This window comes from Thunnus albacares, chromosome 17 (assembly GCF_914725855.1).
Source record: "Thunnus albacares chromosome 17, fThuAlb1.1, whole genome shotgun sequence".
NCBI classification, from domain to species: domain Eukaryota; kingdom Metazoa; phylum Chordata; class Actinopteri; order Scombriformes; family Scombridae; genus Thunnus; species Thunnus albacares.
The window spans coordinates 11,560,354-11,585,307 of NC_058122.1; the positions used below are offsets into that span (position 1 = coordinate 11,560,354).

The window sequence follows — 24,954 nt, forward strand, 5'->3', positions numbered from 1 at the left end:
CTAAATGATCAAACCACATATGGTTCGCTTCAAGTAGCTGCTCTGAAAGAGACACGGCAGTGTTAATATACTACTTGCATATCAAGCAAATGTTTTGAGATAATCAAAACAGTTGTTCAAAAATCGAGATAATTCAAGTCAGACAAACAAGAAACAAGCTAAACCATAGAAAGAAAATAAACTCTTAAATTGATGAATATGACTCCATGTCTTTTTGTCAGTTGGGATTTTTTTTCATCAGCACAGAGCTTCAGTTGTCCTTCTTGTTTCCCTCGGTAGGTGGCAGTGAAATACTGTCAATATTTACATTTCACACTATTCATCAGTTTTCTTCAGAGGTTTACAGCAGAAGGTGGGTGGTCCTTCGCAACCAGCAAGCAGTTTGAGGTTTAGGCCTACTCATTGCTGTTGCACCAAAATGAAGAAAACAGACTCATAGTTACATAAACTTTAACAAACCTGGTTTGGTTTGTGAAAAAATTAAATAAAGCAGAATGTGTTTGTGCACAAAATGTTCTCTTAGATCACATAATTTGCTTGGCCAATTAAGATCTTTGTATTTAATTTGTTTTTTTTGTTGTTTAAGTTATTACCCATGTGGTTACAATAAGCACCATAAAACATCACATTTCTAAAGTGATGGTTCAAAAAATGAACAATTAATATTGTATAGAGAAGAAAGTGGATTCATGCTGAAATTTCTCATCTCTGGTTGTTTTTGTCAATAAATCACAAATTTCTTTACATTAAGGTGGTGCGAAGGTCATATAAACTTCTTAAGCAGTAAATATATGCAGCTTGTTAAAACGCAGCAAATCAGAATAATGAAAACACCTGTACAGCTGTGGCGCTGATCTGATCGCTTGTCCATGTTGTTACTACATGCACACTGCTGTTTACTGCTCTGTACTATCATTTGAAGTCAACTGAGTCATGAGTAGCTTGTCTGTTTGCTCTTTTATCACACACCACTGCACAGTAATTATGGTTACACTGCTGCCCACAGTCTTCCTCAAACTCCATTCATTGATCCTCAGGAAACATTAGCTGAAAGCTCTCTTACAGACAACCTGCATGTGAAAGGCGCTCTGGTTATTCAAGATTCTCAAGCTAATCGTCCAAGTAATACTTCACCAGTGCCAAATCCACATTGGCCTGTTACTTTTACCCACAATTGTAAGAATATGATGCCAAGTGTAAAATTCTATGGCTGACATAATTTACACCTACAAGCTCTCATCTAGATTAGTTAGCTATAGCTGCATAGCTCCTAAATGATGATTAATATTTATATTTAAAATGAAAGGAGCCTCATTTTTATTGTGGGCAGCCTGATGTCCTACAAATTGGACTCCTATCCATCTTGGTATTTGTTTATCTTCACATCACAAATACTGTCTGCTCTTTAAAATGTTGTCTAATGGACAGAAATCAAGACTGAGTTAGTAGCCACGCTAGCAGCTTTGTGAGGTTGTACTTAGGCACAGCCATGATGTTTACCATGTGCACCATCTTAATTTAGCTTTCCAACATTCGCTAATTAGCATTAAACACAGAATAAGAACGTCAATTGCTTTGCAGGTGTGTATTCATAAACCAAATTACTGGGCAAGTTAAAGGATCGCCAAAGTTATTAATTCATTCTGATGGGGACAACGTGTACACCAGAACCAGTCCAATAGTTGTTGAGACACTTCACACCACAAACGTCAAATTCATGGTGGCACTAGAGTTTAAGTCAGAATCAGTAAAGTCAGTAGGATTCATCCTCTGGGGAACATGGATCTCAGTACTAATTTTCATGAAATTTCAGATTGGACCCAAGTAGCGGAAAGTACGTTTTCCTCCAAGGAAGAATGGTCATTTTGTCAGGGGACAAGCAGCTTACAAAGAATGCTGCCAAAAAGCAAATCAATTAACTAGTTCAAGAATTAACAATAAATCGGTATAAATATTCTGAAAGTGAATGTTCATTTTGTTTATTTTCCAAAAAACATTGAAATAACAAACTCCAAATGCAAAACAACAGTTTTTATTGCAATACACAGGATTTCTTTCTTCTGCTGCGCTCATTGCCTGCCAGGCACATCAACACACAGGGGACAGGCTGGCACCAGAATACCATGAATGTACGTCATGAAGTGGGTGGAGAGGTGATTATTAATGAGCCCACCTGGACTCAGGTAGGCCACGTGCTTGTCCAGAGGTCACTTGTCATCAGCCGTTTTAATTTAAAACATAAACAGAGGCCTACCCCAGGCAAATTAAAGGCATGTTCTTAGATAAAGCAAGCAATGAGGACAAAGCAGAAAAGTACCTGCACAATACATTCGCATAAAATCAAAATGGAATCAATATCTTTGAGGAAGCAGAAACATTTGGGAGTAAACACTTGCATTCATCTTTGTTTCAATTTCAATTTTTGGCGTCTCTCCTTGAACAGAGTTTGTGCTCTGACATCAGATTATTTGAGACACGTTGAGATGAGAGGGAACAAAATTAAGTGACAATTGATGGGAAGGCAAGAGAGAATGCTCAGCTGATAAGGCTTCTGATTGTACAGTCATTCGTTGTTGTCTGATGTGTTGTAACTTTGAAAAATCGCCAAACAAAAGGTTTTATGTAGTCATCACATAAGGATCTGGTAGCGTTTAAAAAAAAAAAAAAAGAAAAAAGAAAAAAAAAAAAAAAAAAGGTGGCACTAGTGGAACTCCCTGAAACATTTTACATTGGTGAGAACATCTGTTCACCCCCTCCTGACTGAAAGCCCACACATCAAGGTTTAAAATAGGCATCCTGAAATTTAAGCAATTGTCTGCAAAGAATTTACCTTTGATAATGGTTACATGATATCATTTGAATCCAGGACCGTTTAAAGCTAAAAACACCACAAGCAGTCTTCTTCTGATGTCTAAACAACTCTTGAGATGCAAAAATGTTGTCAGAATGAAAAATAATTGTGCCTTCAACTACATTTACACATGCAAAAACACAGAAACAGTGAAAACAGTAACTGCACTATTGAGATTGAACAAGAAGTGAGTGAATAATAGTTAACCTGTTGATTGAACGGTTTGTGATTGTATGATTGCAGGTTTCAAGGTATAGGAAGAATGAGGCAGAGAGCAGAATCAGAAACGGGCTGAAAGTGCAAGAAGTTGAGGACAACATATTAGACCAGAAAACTGGTGTCAAGAACAAAAATTCCTAATCTTTGTTTAGTTGTACATGTGAAGTAACCGTGGGGGGAGGGAGGGAGGGGTGTTGGAATGAGAGAAGATTAACAGGAGAGCAGACAAAGAACAGGGAGGAGTGGTGTGTTCAGCTGATCAGTAGAATACCACGCTAGACTTTCCTCCAGGGGGGTTGAGGACCTTGTTGTGAGAGCGATGCCTGGGTCCCAGGTGAGGCTCATGGTTCTTCAGCAAAGTCTCATCAGGAAGTGAGGAAGAAGAGGGCTCAGGCTCTGGTGAGGCAGGGACAGCTGCAGCAGCAGCAGGAGGAGGAGCAGAAGCAGGAGCAGGAGCAGCAGGAGCAGGAGCAGGAGCAGCAGGAGCAGCAGGCTCCTCCTTGGCTGGCACAACAGCTGGGGAGACTGTTTCCTCCTTCACCTCAGGCTGGCTGACCTTGGCCTCAGGTGCTTGAAGAGAGAGAGAGAGAAAAAAAAAAGTGCACTACAGAAACTGCCAGAGCAGAATTACAAAACTAAGTCTACAGCCAAGCTCGCAGCTCTGTGAGGCTGTACTTTGTGCTTTCAGCTTAATGCTAATGTCAGCATGCTCACAATGACACTGTTATTTCCTTGATGTAGGCACCATTTCCAAGGTTCACCATCTTAGTTTAGTATGTTAGCATGCTAACACTTGCTAATTAGCACTAAACACAAAGTGTCTTTAAATTTACATGTGTTTGGTAATAAACCAAAGTATTGGACAAATTGAAATTATGATGCAATAATGGAGCTTATTAGTTACAATTCATCCTGACGGGACCATTAATGCCCGCACCAAATTTCATGGCAATCACCCTCTGGTTGTAGAGACATTTCACTCAGAACCACGAATGTGAACCTCGTGATAGTGCTAGAGGAAAAATCAGGGGACAATGAATGCCTGTACAAATTTTGTCCAAATCAGTCCTGTAGATATCTTTCACTGGATAAGTGAAGTTTTTGACCTGTTGATGTAGCTAGAGGAAAAAATTAGGAATCACCAGTCAGTAGGATTCATCCTCTGGGGGACCATGAAGACCCAAACAAAATTTCACAGCAGTCTGTCAGCATATTTCAGTCTGGACCAAAGTGGTGGACTGACAAACCGACACTGCCGATACCTTGAGTCACACTGCTAGCATGGCTAAAAATCAATAACCTGTTTTCCTTGTAAAACATAATGAAAATGACATCTTTCACGAGTCATGCACAGCAATTATATACATTCATTCTAAAAGTCTTCATTTTCTCCAATCCAACTAAAGACACAGGTTGGTATTTCATAAAACCCATGAATGCAAAACTCAAAAACAAAACAAATTTCATTAACCATGATGTCAACTGGGCTGACCAAGAAGAAAGGCCATTTTAAAAAGATCTAACTACAGTGTAATCCCTGTGATCTGCATATTGAGCTTTGCTACAGTGGGTAGGATGACTCAACATAAATCAAGTCTGCCAAAAATCTTCCATTATGAAACAAAATGAAACTCACCTGGTGATTCAGGTTCAGGTCCCACACTTAGATTGTCCTGTAAAAAACAAAGATGAGAAATTTCTCACTCGGTAATCAATGAAAGAACTTAACACAGGCTCTCTTCTTCATGATCGAACAAAGCTAAAGCAGCTAATAAAGTACTGTACAACAGTGCAATTTCCATGACTAAGGACTCTCTCTAAGGCTTCTTGAAGAGAAAGTATTTGTCTCATTTACTGTCAGCAAGCTACTAAAGCTACATATTTATAGTAAATACATCCAATAAGCTAACTTATATGCATTCTCTTACTGTATATGTGAACATGGACTTGAATGCAAATATGAATGTCAGTTGTTCTGCAGTGCCATTTAGCAGACGCCAACCAGGATAACATGCCATAGGATGGGCACATTTTTTAAGTTGTACTACAAGCCAGAAAACAGTGTAGGACAGGGATTCCCAACCCACAGGCCGCGGACCGGTACCAGGCCTCAGAAAATTTGCTACCGGGCCGCAAGGAAACCATGGGATTTGGGAAAAAGCTGAATAATAATTATATAACGTCATAGGCTATTCTGGGGGTAAATACCTTGAACTTGGTGCAGTCTGTGCTGCATTATCCCCCTCCTCTCTCATGCCTGCTCTCTCTCTTATTACCAACCTCAACACAGTCACATAAAACTGATAAATTAACAGATTTCTTGAAAAGTTGGCTTAGAATTTACTTTTGTCACTGCTGAGATTGTTGCAATGGACTCAGCGGTCTAAGCCGACAATACTCTGGTTGCATAAACTCTATTGACCCGAGGGGAACGCTGCTTGGTATAGTAGAGTATGTGGCACACGTCTGGTTAAAAAAGAAAATACAGAATAAAATGAAACAACAAGAGGACTTTTGAGCCGTATTTGCACAGTGAGCAGCAGATAATGACTAAATCAGTTTGTGACAAACTTACTGGCTGTGTGTTCATTAAGTTTCCAGGAGTCAGCGGAAGAATAGGAAAGGAAAAAAAAACAAGTCTAAGTGGACTGAATATTTCGTGTGTGGCCTACCTTTGGCTTATTTGGGTGGCTTCGGTTTTGGCTTTGGACAGGCGCACTTTCTCCAGCCCCAAATATGTTGCTGGTATGTCCACCTGGAGGTATGGGTCTCTGTGGTTGAGCTGCAGGTTCAGGTTCCCCAAATATTCCGCTACTCTTCCCACCTACATGAAATATTACCAAGATGTGTACAGTGTTACAGCAGTAACCATGACAAAAATCCCACACTCAACTTTTGTTTTTGATGACTACTGAAATGCACTGCCCATTTCTTGCCCTGCAGATTCATGACACTGTGGCAAGATGTCATTACTTATGTGGGAATTGAGCTTCTTCATGATTGGTCACCCTTCAGCATCACACCATGTACATAAGCAAATTAACTTGCCATTCCAGGGACGCTATTGGCACAGTGAAGACTTGATAGATACAGGAGCCAGGGTGACCCAGCAGTCCCTGCTTGGAAATTCATTTTCCAACAAACCTGATTATACTAGAAACTTAACAGAATCTGGATGTGGGTTAAGTCAAGGCACAGAAAACAGTGAGAGTGCCTTCGCTGGAACTATCACATTATAGTAACAGTTTTCACACCCTTAACATTGATAGATGCTTTGAATGGCCTGCTTCTGCACATCTGTTAGCCCAGACAGGCTGGTCTGACCTGGAGGATTAGAGCGTCTTGGTACACTCTGGGGTTCCTCTGGTGGAGCAAAAACTTTAGAGGCCATCTTATTGGGTCTTCTTGATGCTGCATCATCTTCGTAGCCACCAAACAGGTTACTGGAGCCACCTCCAGGAGGCTGCAACACCCTGCAGAAGACAAAAGACTATAAGTACAACCTTCATAGGAACCAACCTATTTATCTATTAAGATGGACTACCTAATACAAGTGTGAAAAGGCAAAGACAAATAGACCATAAATAATGTTAGGTATTTTTAATGGTTTATTTGGAATTGTCTTAGTAAATTAAGACTGTATATAGTGTGTCATTTCATTAACATTTATCTGAGGATCTGTCAGTCCTTAACAAATATAATGTTTCTAAAATGTCTTTGATTCATAATTTCATGATATTCATGTTTAGTTATACATGATGTCATACTTTTGCTCACGCACAAGAAAAAAGGGTCAAGTAGAAAACAGTATGTAACATGGCTATAAATGTTATCTACCATACAGCGACAACATAAGCAAACGCTGCCAAATAACAGGTCATTTGATAACACTGCTAACTATTCGGGAAGGGCGCCACACGCCTTAACACTCTTCGATAGACTTGGCGTTGCGCTTTCTCAAGTAATCAGAGGCCATAACATACTTGAACTCGACTATTACACGTAATTGAAAAAAGAGCTGACGCTTTACGGGTCAGTCGGGGGAAACTGGACCTCCTCTAACTAGAACAATGCGGCCGCTACGCCGTAGTTGGCGAGTACAAAGAAGAGCAGTCTCAAGTGGCTTCACACTTCCGCAGGCGCAGCAGACAACGCCTGGTCGGTTAGCTTGAAAAAGCTAATCCTTGACTCTGACAAGTCACACCACGCCGACTCGAGTTGAGCGACTACACAAGAGACTAACTTCAGCTGTAACAGGGCTGAATGCAAGCATTATGTTTTAAAACATTAGCAGGAAAAAAAGGCAAAAGCTATGAAGAGCTCCTGTCAAAAATATCGTTAACCTACATTGAGTGAGTAGCTGACCGAGCGGCCAAATAAACCGTTGGCCATTTCTTTCAGAGATAACCGTCCTACATTAATACATATTATTCACCTTGAGCTTGGTTTTGACCCAGCCTCCAACCCTTGGTACATGTTCGTCGAAGTCATAGTGGTTTTGTTTTGAGCCTTCAAGTTTCCGAAGACAACTTCGTCAGTTTGCCAACTGGACGAACAGCAAGTTCCTCCTGCCTGCGCGTGCCCAACCAAACTCCTTAGCGACGAAATGCAGCCTACCCAGCTGTGACGCAGAGGAATATAAGCGGTCTGCTGAGAGCTGTGGTGCGCTCGTTTCAAGGCACAGGGCGTCCCCTCATTTAAACTCGACTGTGATGTTGTAATCCAGTGAGTCTTTTGATATAACACTTTGGTCACGGCGGCACTGACAGTACTGTCGTTTTTTACGTCTGATTTGTGCATTTATCGAAGACATATCTGTTGTAGTAACTGTAGTAGCTCATATAAAAATCGCAAAACTCCGCCCTGCTGGTCCGTCAAAGAGCCATTAAACAACCGCAACCGTGCACTAACCTCGATGTATCACGCTTGTTTTGCTCACCGGGGCGCTTGGCCTGGACAAAGACAACGTAGGCTGAGAAAGCAACTAAGGTGAAGTGCAAATGCCATTGAATCAAAAGCCCTTTGTGGTATATTTAGTGTGTTTTATTGTTGTCGAGCTGTATCCTTGGTTGTAGACCATGTTTTGTTGCTTGCAAGCAATATGATATTCTGAATCCGCTTATCCAAGTGGAATTCGGCGTATACTGGTATTAAATACAAGTATATCCTATGGATTGCGCCTGCTGATTTGATCTTCAAAATGTCAATCACTTTGTGGGCGGAACCTATTTTTAGAGCGCCAAAAAACACTATTGCAGTGACGCCAGTCTCTTTGAAATAATATTAAAACTAATGAACAAAAATGTTAGATTATTGAATCGTCAAACCGACTTTGAACTTTAAAAAAATACATATCATATGTATACATTTTTTTCTTATCGGGAAACTTAAAAGGCATGACAGGAAGAGCATGACGATTGGTCCTTCGCAGGGCCTTTTTCAATAACGATTGGTGAAGCCTTCTGTCAATCAAATTTTAACCGTCGTCCTCGTGTTCTTCTAACCAATCACAGGGTTTGTTTTCGAGTTGTAGTGGGCGTGCCAAAGCGCGTGGAGGCTCGCTCTGTGGGAGCTGTCATCGGTAACAAGCTGGAGTGCTGCCGTTAGCTAGGGATGCTAACCAGTGTCTCGATTGGGAATACCACCAACAGGCTTCCACTTCAGGTAATTGAACATTGATAGTGCTATCGGAAGCGGGTTTGAGGCTCTGCTTGAAATAATAGTTTTGTTACAAGCAGGTTTTGCAACGTTATGGGTTGTTTTACTGCCGTAACGTTAACGCTAAGTTAGCTAGCCAACGGCAGCAGCCATGCTAGGTAGCACGTTATGTATGGATATGACCAGTATTCATTTCATACAATTAATTGCAACTAAGTTAACGACAACTGTTAGTGTAAATAACTTTAACTCTTGTCACATTGCACTACTAAAGTCACGATAACCCTCTTGAACCGTGGTTACACGACTACAGTCACTGGGTTGTTAGGACTAAAACGCTGCAGTTGAGTGTATAAAGTATAGATATTAGTTTATTGCTGGAAGATTTTAATTTACCTTAAGTTACACTGAAACGATGTTTTGACGCTGAGTAACAGTTAAATTATCATTACATCCACCTATTGACGTTACAGTGATCTGAAGCTGTGAGATTATAAGGAGTGCAAGTAAACAATCATTAACTTAACTAGTAGTTTCGGGCTCTTACTGTTATATATCAGACATATTTTGTGGTCGATTGAGTTGTAGGAGTATGTGAGAGTTGGCGTTTAGATGACACAAAACAGGCTGTGTCGGAATGTAGAAAAGAAGATTTTTATCATCACTTTCCGACTTCAAGCTACTTATGTCCAATTAATCTTTCTTTGTTATAGCTTTCTCTTGCTGTCACCTCTCTGCGCTGCCCTCCTCCTGATTGTATTCAGAAATAAATAAAGAAACTAGAGGGTAACAATCAAGAAAATACAATACTCTACATTTTGTATTGTGCACTCAGTATAACACTATTTTACAAATGTAATACACCAGATCTTGGTGCGCATCGGGCACATAAAACCTGCTCTCTGTACTGATTTTGACATATGATTATTTATACAGGGTGATAGCACTGTTAGAAAAAACTGTGTATTGTCACAGAAGGCTAACAATTACTGGATGCATATTAAATAAATCGTTTTGCAGATATCATTTCTGCAAGGCGACGGTGACGTAGTGACAAGCAAAGTCCACTTGCACTCAGGTTAATAAAACTATCTGTGCGTATCAATTCAAACGAGCTCAGCTGACATGTGCTAACAGGAAATTCTCCTTCATTGTATGCAGTAAATATCACATATTAGTGTGTAGTTATAAAGTTTTATTTCTTCTTTCAAAGAATCATTGAGTAATGTTGTTGCTGATAGAAAACAGTTGAACTGCGCAGAGAGTTCAGTTCAGTCGAGGCAGGAGCAAGGAGAGGGCAGAAAGCGGAGAGATCGGTCTAGGATTTATTATGCCCAATTTGACTAGTAATTGCCAATATAACCGGTCGGACCCATGGTGAAGAGAAAGAAGACGTCACCTACTACCGAAGATCATGAAAATGGGTAAAATTATGTTTGAAATAAACACTTTATTTAGAGGGCGAATGCACCGAGGGGTTTTCGTTGTCGTTTCTGCAGGGCGCTAAACTGAAAAGCGCTCGCATTTGAATTTAGTTGAAATTCAACCTTAAATATTGCCCTTTAGAGCCGAAAGACAGCTGGTAAAACACCGCAGTCAGTTACTAAACTATTTTGGTTGCTGGATATAATTTATCTGGAGACGTTAAATGCATATATTTGGTGTTGTTTTGTCGGGACTGGTGAGGGGATTTGAAACAAACAGCGGCGGCCATGTTGAGAGACAGTGAACGTCGTCTTTAGAAGTTAATTTTGCACACCGCTTTGCTCCTAATGTGACAATTTCCCCCCTGAATGTGTTTTGGCAGCATGACACCGGGCTCCAGGGAGGGGATCGGTGTCGATGGGAGGAGGAATCCGTCCAGAAAGCCCGAAGGTTGCGACGAAGAGGAGAGCGGAGAGCAGGCGACCGAGGAGCGCAGTACAAAGGGAGACGACGGAGTGGAGAGTCTTAATCCATCAGCTGCGGGTCTCAGCCCCGGTTCAGCCCCGGTCCTCCCAGCCTCTCCGCCGAACCGAACCGGACTTGGCTCGACCCAGCAGCCCCAACCCTCCGCGGAGCCCGCCCCTCCGTGTCACGATCAACATCATTTTCTCCGATCAAGTGTCCGACCTCCAAGCAAACGGATCCGGAAGGATTCAATCGGCTCAACCATCAATGGACATGGCGGGGCAAAATCGAAAGGTACTGTAGGTGACCAGCTCAGAGAGGAGGTTGGATTAGCGAGGGGGTCTGCTCTCAGGTTTAACGGTGTCACTATATTTACAGTTTGTTTATCAGTGATGGGGAAAGTGACGCAGCTTTTGTGCTGTGTAGTCCCCCTGGGCCACCGGCTGGCATGTACTCTGGGTAGATTTCTGGCTGCTCCAACACAAGTTGCAACATCCATCCTGTGAACCATTTCTGTGAAAAGGAGTAAAGTCACAGGCCACATGTTACGTTTCAGTTAGAATGTCACTTGACTATTTTCAGTTGCATTTTCTCAGAAACTTGACATTATGACTTTAAAAACACAGGGCTGTTAATGGCTGTTGTTATTAGCAGAGTGTTGGGAAAATAAATCACTGATTTATAATAAAAAAAATTGTATTGATCCACTGATCCAACCAGTTGGTGAATTACAGTTTATATTTTTGCCTTTGAGAACTTTTTAAAAATGTAAAATTATAATAATGCACAATCTAGCCACGTGTCACAACAGACAATAGTGATGCAGCAAACAACCAAAGATGTGTGTGTGGTGCATTCTCATTTTAGCAAATATGAGATACAAATTTTGATTATAATCCATCAGAGATAAACTGGCTGACACTTTGTCTCTTACAGTGTGAGAAATATATATACATATGCTAAAGCCTGCAGGAGCAGCCCTCTGTGAATTGACAGTAATATTTGAATGTCTGAGTTAAGAACTAAAACTCTCAGGCTCACTAACGGACTCTAAAACGCATCAATGGATTGCCTCATTGATTACTGATCAGAAATAGTGATCCCTAATATTAATAGAAAACTGGCTTGAATAAATGTATCCTTTAAAACTGGACGTCTCTGTCCTGGTCTCCATACCACCAGTCTCACAAGAAAGGTGGGGCAGAAGCATTAATATCCAGTATGTGTGAAACATACAGTATCTGAGGTGGCCTCTGCTCATTTGACAGCCTGTTATTGATGTGCTACCAGCCAGAAACCTGAATCTTTCTTACTGAAGAATTTGTCATTGCTCACTGATTTACTGAGAAATTAGTACTGATCTGTTTCAGTTGTTTTATTTTTGTTTTTGCATGTGTATAATTATGTTGCTCGGCATGGACAATATGTCAGTTTTTTCTTTCTTTAAAAATGGCTTTATAAATGAATTGGACTCGGATCGGACTGAAGTGAACTTTTACCGTATGCAGATGAATTAGGTTGCTCTGACAGATACGACTGGTGGATTTCTTTTGTTGTCGGAAAAGAGAAAGTGACTGTGATTGTATCATCAAATACATTTAGATTGCCCAAGTGTCAACCAAGGACCAAGGAAGCCCTGTTTATTTTGATATGATGCTATATTGGTGCACATCTATTTTGAAAGAGGCACATCTAGGTTAGTGCCTATGAGCCACACACTGATTTGCATTTGTAAATGAACACCCATTTTGGCTTAAAATCTACTGTTGCTTTAACGTAGTGCAGTGCTGCAACAGCCTCTGTGTTTGTGCTAATGCCTCCTGGCATTGTGCTCTGTGCTCGGCTAAACTTGGCCATTCAAGCCCACCACGAGTTGATTTTGGACCCGTGTACTGTAGACCTGGCCATAGGGACTGATTGCTTTTCCTGCCTCCTTGCCAGAGCTGAACCACAGAAAGGGAAGCTCTGCAGGTTGTGCGCTGTAATGGCAGTGGGTGGCTTTGCGTGCATGTATTTTACCATCTCCTAAACCACACACCTCAGAAGTACAATTGTATTTTTTTCCCCCATTCTATACAAAACAACTAGGGTGGTAAACCAAAACATTTTTCCTCTGATTTTAAGTTGTGTTTTTCCTCTGAATGTTTCATGACTGATGGATTTGTGGGCTCCCGCTTTTTGTGTAATACAGGGGCAGAGAATGGCTCTTCCTCTCAGGGGGCAGTGGGACAGTCGGGGCCTGTGGCTGGCTCTACGGGGGGAGTGTCCAAGGCATCTAAGGGCCAAGGGTCTACTGAGAAGGAGGAGCAAGCCGGTAACCAGAAGAGGGCCCGTCGGCAGTGGGAGTCTTGGAGCGCTGAGGACAAAAACAGCTTTTTTGAGGGGCTCTATGAGGTACAGGATGGAACCAAATGGACTGTGATTACCGTATAATTTTACAGTAAATGGGCAGCTTTGATGGCATTTATGTTTACATTATTTATTCTAGGACACCAAGCTAAAATATCTCTTCATAATCTTCTTATCTTTTGACATCTTCTACTCATCTCTTCTGCTGTCCAGCATGGGAAGGATTTTGAGGCTATCCAGAACAACATTGCAATGAAGTACAAGAAGCGAGGGAAGCCGGCCAACATGGTGAAGAACAAGGAGCAGGTCCGCCACTTCTACTACCGGACGTGGCACAAGATCTCCAAACACATCGACTTTGCCAATGGTGAGCTGCCATTTATCTTTGACTCCATAACAATACAAACGTGTGACTTTTGGCATCTCATCTTGTCTCACCTACCCTGTTATGTTCATTTAAGGTGTTCACTAGAGCTGTCAGAAATGTTAGTGTGGCAGTCATTTGTGTCCTTGGGTTGTGTGGGGCTTTAGTTTCTATATAGTCCAGGTCCACTTTTCAATAATTCTCACACTGATGTTTATAGCTCCTTGTGCAGCAGGTTGGCTCAAAGTCACAAAACATACTGTATGTAAAGGAATCTCACCTGATAAGCACAAGCCCCTTTCCCCTACAAAAAGCCTTCAATGTCACTGTCGTGTTATCTTTATGTAGCATGCACATGCCTCCTAGTTACAGCAGTGTTGTGACTTGTGCTGCCTTTCCTCCTTCAGTGTATTCCCGAGTGCTGAAGAAATCCTCTCAAGAGCTTTACGGTCTCATCTGCTACGCTGAGCTCCGCAAAAAAGTTGGAGGATGTAAGTGAGGGCTACACATGTGTTTGAATGTACTGTATGCCTTTTTAAAGTTGTTTGTGTGTTTGAGTGTTTTGCTGCTGGTAGTTTGGGACACAAGGGATGTGATTAAACACTGCATGCTCCCAGTCATGGGGGACAGCTGCTCCTGAGGGACGATGTTGTGAGCTGATTTCTCCTTGTGTTTTGTCTCTGACAGTAATGGATGATAAGAATGTAGCAAAGCTGAACGAACTCATCCAGCAAGGGTAAGTCGGTACTACAACTGGGGGGGAGAAAGCATAAACCAGTCACATTGTTTTTTTATGTTAAATAACACAAAGAGTGCATTTACATGCATATGTCTGGGATTGACAAATATGCTGTTTTTGATTTGATGTACTTTATCACATCTACAAAAACAAAGATAATCTTTCATCCTGAGTGATGATAGACTAAACCATAGTATCTGTGGAGAATGTAATCCTGGAAACTGAGACATCTAAACATATTCTGTTTACTGACAAGTTTAATTTCTATATTAATATTTTGTTTGTTCTGATTCATGTGTCCAGGGAAATTTGAGATCTATAGGTAGTGGACAAAATATTACAAAAACACATTACAATTAAGTAGCTTAGAGAAGCTTGTAATGTTTGATGTTTGTAGAGGTTGTCAAAGGTGTTGATTAAACTCCTAAACTATCCTGGTAAGTCTCAAGCATGTTTGTCTGTGAGAACAGCTGGCGTGCACAGTCTGTGTGGTTGTAAATTCTGGGCTGCATACAGATGATGATAAAATTTAACAGTCACCATTGTGGCGCACATAAGTGAGTTTCACACGTACAAATAAGCTAAGTAGTCGCTGACTGTCACACACAAATATGTACCATGTGGACAGTCTGAGATCATGATGACATATGCCAAATGCAAGAAAAATCCATTTGCAGCAGGAACACTAATCACAACTTATATCCCTGACTAATACTTAAAGGGAATTTAAAAAAATTTTAATCAGGTCAATCATCACCTCTTTCAGTCTAACAAAACTGACAACACAGTATTATGTACTGCACGGCTACTGTATTGTAACAAGTTTATGTTATTTTGTTTAGTTCAATTTTTGAGGTTATTCTGAACAAGCTGTGTTAATGTGAATTATTAGCACACTTCCTCTGTGAAAAATGCAGAGTGACAATGAGCACTTCACTGACTGGTGTATTGTGACCCAGAAAATTTGCTAAAAATAATCAAGATTTCACTGCTGTTCTGTCTGTTTGACCAGGGCCACCACTGTGCGCTCCAAAGGGAGGAACCTTCGAATCAAAGCACCCATGTGCCGTGCACTGAAGAAACTCTGTGACCCAGATGGTGAGCATGTTCATGCATGGACACCCAACACACACTGAACATACGTACCACATGCAAGGTAAACAAACACCAGTTCTTAAAATATAAACAACATCAATGGTGAGGCACAGGGTTTGTGGGGGTGGGGTTTTGGCAATAACAATGGCAGCGTGTGGGCTACTGGCGTCTCCATGGTAACTCTGGGAGCAGAGTGAGGAGGAGCAGGAGGGAGATGGTGGAGGTGACTGGTTGGACCAACTGCCATCTACCAAAAACATTCACTCACCAAAGTTAGAGAAAAAAATTGCTTTAATCAAGGGTGAAAAATCTGAATCCAACCTGTCTTGCATCTGCCATCTTTTTCCTGTAGTCAGTCTTTGTTTTGAGTGCAAGAAAACAGCTAGTGCCAATCCATTAAGCAGGGACACCTTCTCTTGCTCTTGAAAAACACCTAATTGCGGTCTCACAGTGAACCCTAGCAAAACCTTTTCTCTGAGTTCTGTTGGTGTCTTCATGTCCCTGCAGGAGTAAGTGACGAGGAGGACCAGAAGCCGGTGCGTCTTCCCCTGAAGGTGGCAGTGGAGCTCCAACCACGCAGCAACCACTCCTGGGCCCGTGTTCAGAGTCTAGCTCACAACCCTCGCCTCAGGTCAGGCATGCCGGTTAACTAATCTCTGAGAGGAGTCAGTTACCAAAAAACATTGTCAAAAGTTGTTTTCAGGCTGCTATTTGCATTTATTTCAGTACTGTATGAGAATAAAGTTGCAGAGGTATCATATGTCCAAGCTTATTGTCATGTCGTAACGCTGCCGCTGGCAACAACTGTTTTGACAAGTCCCCGTCAGTGCGTTCAGAATACTTAGACATCTGACATTTGTAATGCAAGTAAAGTCAAACTCACATGGTTCTTTACACCACACCCATGTTTGCCATTGTTTTCCAACAGCATAGCTCATTAATGCAATGCTTTTTGGCTATGACTTCCAGTTTTCAGATGTTGGAGTTTGCATGAATGCATCATCTAGGTGTTTTGAAAATAGTCTGTGTTCACACTCACAGCACCACAAGACTACAACATAACTTTGACCCAAAAAATATGTTTAATATGTTGGAGCATGAAAACTAAATCTCTCAGCCCAATTCCATTCTGCATTATCTACAGCAGCTTGTAAATAAAAACTATGTATTTTTTTTGTTTGTTTGTTTTTTCCAACCCAGGATGGTGGTGGAGCTCCACAGGAAAGTCTCCAGCCTCATTGAGTATCTGAAACAGAAGTGGGCATACCACGACCAGCGGATTGTATCCTTTAACACATCATTTGATTAGAAGTTGGGTAGAGCAATATTTGGACCAATTTACACATCCAATTTCATTAAGAAAAATGGTGTTGAGTGTGCTGAGGCACTAACAAACAAACTTACATAAAAATCACTCTTTTATATTGTATCTATTGCACAGTACAACATTTGTAATCATATGTCAAGTGTGAGCAGAGCAGTGGTTCTGCACTTCAGCTGTGAACATTTGGGGGGGACATGCCTGTATCTATCAGTTATATCGGGGTCCTTGACACTGGTACTTTCAGCTCAAGAGTCTGATGGAGAGGGAGGCTCTGGAGGGTAGCCAATCCAGCACAGCCTCTCCCAGCAAATCCCAGCCGGAGGAACTCTTTCTTTTCCCGGCCGAGAGCAGCACCTTGACCATGCTGCCTGGCGTGGCACGTGTGGTTCACTCCAAGGCCTCCTGCACTGTTCACTGGCTAGAAAGTGGAAAGAACCGGCCTAACGCGAAGGAACTGCCCGCTGCCCAGATCCTGGGAATTCACACCGCTCCACCACTTCGGACTGGCGCCAAATCTGGACGAGGAAGCGCTGCCGCTGCTGGTGGAGGTGTTTCAGTAACTGTATTGAGTGACACTCGTCGAACTGAGCCCATAAACCCTGAGCCCTCATCAGACAGTTCTGCAAAGCTAGAGGAGAAGAGACCAATATCTGTTTCTGTCCCTGCTTCCTCTCAGCAGGCTCCCAGAGAAGAGGGAGCTGTGATGGGCCCCTCTGAAGGGGGCAAGACCTTCATTGGAGCGGAGGCCAGTGGTGGCTTATCAATGACCAAAAGCAATGATAAGTTGTGTAGTGGTGCAGAGAGCTCATCGGAGCAGTGCAGAGAAGAGCAGAACACCAGCACCTCTTCCCCAGAGGCCAATCAGACACCTCCAGCCAAGCCTCTCGTGGCTGGCTCAGAGGAGGGCGTGCCGCAGGGCTCTGCCCCAGCAGCCAAAGAGCGGACTGTTGAGCAGATCAGAGAGGAGGGCTGGAGTGCCCGTGACGCAGAGAACGTCACCCTGGCTGAGTTATACTTGATGTTAGGAAAGCCTGGCAAGCTGCAGCTGGAATATGAGTGGCAACCTATTGCAGTTACTCACAACAACCAACAAAACGGACAAGCCTTGACACAACCCAAGCCCAACAGGACACACCGCGTGCTGCGCTGCCTGCTCAGGCTGGTTGCAACTGAGGTCAATCCAAAACCGTTGGTAGGGATTAACTGTTACTTCTCACAATGTTGATGCTGGTTGCCAGACAACCATTTTAAATGTTTTGTGGACAGAATATCATGTTACTGTGTTTGGTTTGTTTAAACCGAAATTAAATTTGAAACATACATACATCCCAGTGGCATGAATGAAGACTGCACCTTAAAATAGATATTGTTATTAAGTGGTCTTAAATCATGGGCCGCAGGGGGACAGCAGTATGCATGGTGCATATTCCGTGGATTCACAAAATTGCATTGCTTGCAAGTGTGGTCATCCACAATAAATCCTGCATGGATAGATACATTTAATACTGGTACAATGTCTGCTGATTTCAGCACTGGTAGAGGGCTTAAATTGCTCTCTGTGCCACCTTTAACCTCTTGTAGAAGCGTACATGTAGAGCCAGATGGTGTCATTAATGTGTCCTCTCCTACAGGCTCCAGAGCTGTGTTCCACAGCCACATCACCACTCAAGACCCATCAGGAGGAGCAAAATCAGGCCCTCACACCTCCAGGAAAGGGTCCATTAGCAGGCGTTCGTAGCCCCAGCTGTGGCCGACAGCAGGCCTCTATCCGAGGGGCCAGGTTACACCTGCCAAACATCGGAGGCTCAGGTATCAATGGGCCCTTCTCACTTGCTCTAGATCCACTACTACATGCATTAAAAGTGTGTTTACCTTCAGTGTAGCTGATTCCTTGTAAAGAGTGTAGTCCTCAGTATAGGTATTTAATAACAATATTCTGTTTGGGTTTGAAGGGATAGGAAATCAGTACATTAAGTTTAGGATGGTTATAATATATCTCAGCTTTGTTACTTGATGAAGTCCCATGTACATCTTCTAATTTTACTGCTTATGTGTGTTTGTGCTGATGGTGCTTTAGTTCTTTACTTGACCTTGGTAAATAATTAGGCAGCGCAACTCTTTCATTTGCCACATTTTCCAGTATTGTCAGAAAAGCACAGCACAAATAAACTGTAGTTGTTGTTGCGTGTGTTTTTATGGCATTTTAATGTTCCTTTCCTCTTTAGGTGGTCGCAACCTTCCCCGCTCCCTGCTGGGGTCGACAGCAGGCAGCGATACAGAAGGCGGTGTGTTCGCAGTACCCACCACGCTCCCCCCCAACAGTTCACGCCACAACAGAATGTTCTCCCCCAACAAGGAGGCTGAGTTGGCCTTAAGGCAACAGCTCGACTCTATCAGTGTAAGACAGAGCAATGTGTTATTTTTTCACACCAGAAGTATCAAGTCCACATTACTATGAAGTTGTTTGTATTGATTATTATTGTTTTTTTTTTCCCTTGTAGATGCAGTCAGATCTTTTCCTTTCTAGACCACGAAAACCTCGAAACAGACAACTTCGGAAACCACTTGTAGTTCAGGTAAGAAGGAACAAAAAGGGTGTTGGTTTATCGATTCAGTTGCTTTGTATTTTTAATGTCTTTATTATGGGTCTCTGACATGTTGCAGGTCACGTTGACCCTTCATCTAGTTAAATTTGTGCTTGCTTATCCACAGCGAACTCTTTTACCCCGAACTACTGGAGACACTCCGCAGCATGTTTGCTCCTTCTCCATCCTCTCCAACTCTGCCACAGGTACACTTCAAACATCAGGCTCCTACTATACAATATTGTATGTTTAGTGCTGTAGGGCAATGATTTTGAATACATGTGGTGATGTATGCATTGATATTAATAATCTACTCGTCTATTGTGCTCATTACACATTGCCAATGTAATTTCCCTCTCTGCACTCTGCTTATCTCTCACTCTCTCACTTCCTGTTTCTTCCCTCAGGAACTGGATCTTTCCGGCCAATCCAGACTCGTCTGACTCCTTCCTCCCGCCCCCTCCTGTCCAAAACTTCCCCTGTCGCCTCTAGCTCAGCAGCGGCCAGCCAGCTCGCCAGTATGTACCGCATCCATTAATTAATCCATTTTTCTTTTGTCTTTCGAGGGGGGGGTTGTAAATTCCTGATAGAGCATAATTATGTTGTACTGTTGAAGTTAACAGTTTAATTGAGTATCAGTTTTACCTCTTATTATGTCACTGTATTAAACAATATGGTTTTTACTTATTTCAGAATTATCCTTTAATTAGGTTTTTAACAGACATTTTATAACATGGCTCAATTACTAAATGGCCTCAACAAAATAAGGCTACAACAAAATTAAACCACCTAAAGAGAGTTGTACATTTTTTACCTGTTCTGCATGTTGTCTGTTTGTACGCCACCAACAATTTTCTTATCATATATTCCTCCTTATGTTCCCATTCACATTTTTGTAAAATTAAGTTGTTTTTGTTTGAGAAACAGTTCCCAGTTTCAAATGATAGAAAATGATTGGCTTCTTGACTCCCACATGATCTCCAACAAGGTTTTGAACAAGCACTCTTTTGTGCAGGGCTAAAAAGACAAAAAGAACATTCTTCCAGCTAAACTCCTAGAGGAAGAACTTGAGTCCTCCATTTAAGTCTTTATATCCTCTCTGACCCCTCAGATTGTCTCCTGCTTCCTATTTTTATATTCAAATTGTTGTTGAGTTTAATTGCTGAATGTAAACATGTAGTTTTCAATTTATTTTCTGGTAAAATCCATTTCACATGCTAGTCTCAAGCATTGTCAACACTTATCAGGTCTTTGCAGATGTAACAAATCCCTTGTGTTTCTCTCCTCTCAGGTGCCATCGACCTGGCAGCGAAGTCTGCGGGCATCATCCCTGGCAGTCCCTGTCGGGAGCTGGATTCTCCCACTGTTGATAACAGCTCCCTGCTTGGCACCACGCCCATTGTAGATGCTGAACCAAACTCTCAACTGCTGCAGCACAATGTCCCAGAGGTCAGGAGCACACAAAATGACACACACACACACACTTACAAACAAGGCACACATTTTTAAAAATGGGTTACATTTTTCTTTGGTGTAACTGTCTCCTCCTCCTCATCTTCTCAATTAAAATTGTCTTGCTCTGGTTAAACTCTTTTTAACCAGAGCAAAGCAATATTCCAGTTATCGATACTTTCATGAAAACTATTTAATTGATTTATCTTACTGATGTAATTGTGATTTAGAGCAGCTTGGCTAGCAGTGGTAGAAAAATTAACCCTGCTTTTTGGGTCAACAGCTAATGTAACAACAAATACCGCAAATAATGAAGTGTTAAGTTAAAAGCGTCCATTCCTACTATATTTCTGTTTCTTTTTATCCTGCAAGATACCACAAATTCTTCAATTATTAACCAAATTTGGATTTTATGTGAAGTTTGGTTACAACAAACCATTTAAACATCAACCTATTGCCTTCATCTGGAGATTCTCAATAGATCTTTGTGTGAATGTAAACATACTCAAAATTGTTTACCATACCACTCGATCAGACATGCGGTGGTGATAATGTATTCATTCTCAACGCGCAGTCACTGAACACCAGATCCATGCCAGTCAGTCTTGGATCACTGCTTTACTATGAAGATAAAGTTTTCCTATTGTCCATGGAGGGTCGGGTTTCATGGTGTGAAATAGAAGACTGTGTTCTGGCCACCTGTGAAGAAATAGAAAAAACACATGCATGTTGATCTGAAAACTCATCTAATAATATAAGAAATAAAAGCAGAGAAAATCTAATAAAGCAGTCCCCGTTAAGTGTTTGTCTTGTTCTTTCCACAGAACGGTCTGCCTCCACCGTCTCCCGGCGTGACCGGTGGTGGAGACTCGCTCCTCTCTCCGCCCAGCGTAGCCTCACTCCTGGACATCTCTCTCCCCGGCCCCCCTGAAGAGGCTCTCGCCCCCGGAGAACCTCAAACACACATCAGTGACTCCATCATCGAGCTCGCCATCAACTCTGCCCACTATGGTGCGTGTATGTGTTTCTATCCCACATGCTGACATTTATTCTTGGAAACTGGCAAAAAAAACCCAAAAAACTTGAGAGACAAGACAGGAGATGTGTGTTGTGAGACTGGAGCGTGACAACAGGTTGTGTTATGTGAAGGATCGTTTGAAAGTATGTAAAGTATTCTGCTGAAGAAACATGTTGACGTGCAACCAGAGGAGTTCAACATACCCAGGCTGTCTTTGTGTGAGCTGGCTCAACAAACCCTAAACTCGCGATCAGAGATAAGTTAACCTAGGCTTTCTGCTTCAGGCTATGTCCCCATAAAAGGGGGCGTTTGGCGCGTCATTTGACTCTTTTTCCGCACAAAATGGACCGATCGTGTGCCGCTTACTTCAGTCAGGAGGAACAGATCATTATAACGGAGAGCTATGAATAATACAGATACATTATCACAGCAAAAAGCAACACTGTTGCTGCAAATAAGGCAAGAGAGGAATGCTGGCAGAAAATTGCTGCTGTAAATTCATTCATTAAAAAATTCATTAATTTATGAATTACGTAAATAGTTTGTATACTTATTTTACCACTCAATGCACTCTCCGTACCTCCCACATCCAAAGCTCTTAAACTTTAAACTTGATGCAGCAGATTTAAACATTATTCTCAAGAAGTGCATTCAGGTCTGACTCTGTTCCATAATGAAGGATTAGTGGAAATCACTTATCACAGATTCTGGCCAAATCAAAGTGAAATTAATATTATAGATTGAATATTATCTGTGATAAATACCAATAGATTAATCTTTTTTTTTTTGTTCAAAGTATTTCTTCATTAGTTTTTTTTGTTTGTTTTTTATTTGAAATACAATTTGATATATTATAACAAAATCCCATCCTGCAAGTAACCCTTACCTCTTGCACCATTACAAATTTACAATATGACATATCAAATCAATAAGTATGATAAAAGACAAATCAATTTTCTAATTGGTGTTCTAATAGCTGCAGTACCAGCAGTGTTGAACGGACATTGCAGCAAATCAGTTAGTTAGTGAAAGGACTGCGCCTTTTATTGCCGATTTTAAGCCGAAACTTGGAACATAACTTGCCCCGGACCAGGTGAAGTTTGCGGTATAAGTTACCATGGTGATGTAGCCAGGTTAAAAGAGAGCCACCTTCGTGACATTGAAAACCCTGACTTTATGCTCAACGTACCTTGCTAACCCACTAATCTCGCTTCGACCAGCGTCTTGAACGTTGCGTATGTAATCTGATGGCTGTTTTCTTGTTCTGCTGCAGGTGAGGAGGCGGCTCTCTCTCCAGCCAAGCTGAGCAACAGCGACAGCTCCAAACTGTTGGCCTCGTCTCCCTCAGTCAGCCCGTCCCGAGGCTGGATCCCATCACCCAGCCACGATCCCCAGTGGTACCCCAGCGACTCCTCTGACTCCACACTGGGATGCCTCCTCTGTAAGTCTTTTTGTCTCTTAAACACACATTAACAGATACTATTACAGATCTATTTTATTTATTGTAGGTTCACTGAACTGCTTCCCTTCCAAAGTTTTGAGACAGACAAAAACTATCATTTAAAAATAGAAAAAAAATACTGACTGCTGCTCTCTTTGTGTCTGACCAAAATCAGCTTATTTATATATGATTGGTTTTGCCAAATATTCAAAATGTCTAATGCTAATTACTGAACACACAGAGAGTCTACTTCTACTTGTGTTTGTGTTGGAATATGGAGAAATAATCAAAGCTTTGTCAAAGTGACTGACACAGTAGGTAGCTTTGAATACATGTCAAATTAATAAAGGCATAAATAACATAAACTTTCACAAAGGTCTCTTTGTTCATTCAGACATTTATTCTCTTATTAATTCACAATAACACTGACACAGCTGCAGATTTCCTCTCGCAGTGACGTCCCACGAACACGCCTTTGTTTCTACTCTGTTTGTGTGCTGTCCCTTCTATTCACTGTCTCTCTATTTTCCTTTCAGCCAGCATGGTCTCTCCTGATAAGGGCAGGCGGACCACCCTAACCCCCTCTGGCCCCTCCAGTGGCACGGCTTTGCTTGGTCCTAGCCTCCTGGACTGCAACTCCCATGATTCCTTTCAGTCCCGTGGCCTTCCAGATGTGGCAGAAGTAAGTTGAGCCCTTTGAGATAGCAAATTTTGGATTTTTTATTTCTTTTTTTTGTTGTTTTTTTAATCTCTCCGATTTTATAAAACAGCTTGATGAATATTGGCTTTTTGTTCTTTAAGGTGATGCAAAACATTTGACTTGTCATGTTACCACAAACAAACAGCACATAGCAAACTGACCTGTTTCTAGAGATCACTGGTAAAAAGGAGTTTTGTTTCTTCTTTGTCTCTTTTGTCGTGCCTGCAGATGGACTCTCAGCTTGCTTGTATGATGAGCGAGAGCAGCGTGGACTACATCGCTCGCTTCAATGACCTGGCTCAGGAGCTGGCTGTGACCGAGCCCTCCATCCCACCGCCCTGAGGAGGTAGAGGAACTGGCTCCACCGACCCACAGCCATCTGGAGACATCTCGGTGTCTAAACTGTCGCCACGCTTATCCCTTCTACTTTGGAGGAAAAACAACAGCGGAGATTGACCAATCCCCAAAGCCATCCCTGCCCTGTTTGTAAAAGTGCAATAATTAACGGTGAACCTTGACCATTGTTCAAAGCGAGTTAGAAACATGTTGGTTTCACTGAACTGTTCTTTAAGGTGAAATGCCCTTTAAAAACAAACACTTTAGAAAAACAGATGCGTTTACAAAACACAACCTCATGTACAGGAAAATACTATGCCATATCTGAACAAAAAAATATTTTCACTGATCTTTTATGTCTCTTCCTGCTCTTTGTGTGTGTGTGTTTGTGTGTGTGTATGTGTGTGTGTGTGTGTGTGTGTGTGTCTGTCTGTCTTCTTCTCTCTCAGATTTACCCCCCAAAAATGTGTAAATCCGCCAAAATGTGCAGTTCAGATCCCAGCCGGTGGCAAACCGCTGCTGGAAAGGGAATGTTGAAAATAATGGCAGCAAGAAGGGGGTTGCATAGTTGTTTCTTTGTGGCCTCGGTTGCAAAAATAGAGCACAACACAGTAGGGAAGGTAGAAGTAAAATCTTTTGCTGTTGCCCTCCATTTCATGTGCTCTTCATATCCGATCAGTTCAGGTTTTATTGGTTGCATTTTTAGGAAGAAAGCCTGCCCCGCACGTGTGTGTTTGGAATCAGGTTCTTCATTTTGTTATACAGTCAGATGTCACATGCAAAACGGCAGCTTTCGTTGGTTGACTACATTTTGGTAGTAGCTCTACAGATGTGATCATCAGTGACTCCCCTTGAATTTTGTGCTGAAATCATATTGGAGTTCAGTGTCAATCACTTATAATGTCTGATGAAGATAAGACCCATTGACTGGCC

General features: G+C 41.8%; 2 protein-coding genes across 3 annotated transcripts; one reads left to right on the forward strand and one right to left on the reverse strand.

Annotated features, from left to right (window-relative positions):
- Positions 1–1,963: 1,963 nt before the first annotated feature.
- jpt2 (Jupiter microtubule associated homolog 2) lies at positions 1,964–7,721 on the reverse strand. The gene is made up of 5 exons (XM_044331882.1): positions 7,506–7,721; positions 6,395–6,543; positions 5,743–5,894; positions 4,707–4,743; positions 1,964–3,640 (listed from the first exon to the last, which is right to left on the reverse strand). Exons 1-5 carry the CDS (start codon positions 7,559–7,561, stop codon positions 3,330–3,332), a joined length of 705 nt encoding a protein of 234 aa, XP_044187817.1. The 5' UTR covers positions 7,562–7,721; the 3' UTR covers positions 1,964–3,329.
- cramp1 (cramped chromatin regulator homolog 1) lies at positions 7,194–24,280 on the forward strand. Of its 2 annotated transcripts, XM_044331881.1 has the most exons (21): positions 7,194–7,422; positions 8,584–8,734; positions 10,536–10,912; positions 12,810–13,012; positions 13,181–13,334; positions 13,739–13,822; positions 14,019–14,067; positions 15,083–15,168; positions 15,673–15,796; positions 16,366–16,447; positions 16,734–17,681; positions 18,121–18,298; positions 18,715–18,887; positions 18,991–19,065; positions 19,202–19,280; positions 19,482–19,592; positions 20,366–20,523; positions 21,351–21,537; positions 22,818–22,985; positions 23,522–23,667; positions 23,914–24,280. In XM_044331881.1, the coding sequence occupies exons 3-21, from the start codon at positions 10,537–10,539 to the stop codon at positions 24,025–24,027; spliced, it is 3,495 nt and encodes a 1,164-aa protein (XP_044187816.1). In that variant the 5' UTR covers positions 7,194–7,422; positions 8,584–8,734; position 10,536; the 3' UTR covers positions 24,028–24,280. The 2 variants fall into 2 exon arrangements, with proteins under 2 accessions (XP_044187816.1, XP_044187815.1); XM_044331880.1 differs by lacking the exons at positions 7,194–7,422; positions 8,584–8,734 and adding an exon at positions 9,982–10,152.
- The last annotated feature ends 674 nt before the right edge of the window (positions 24,281–24,954 follow it).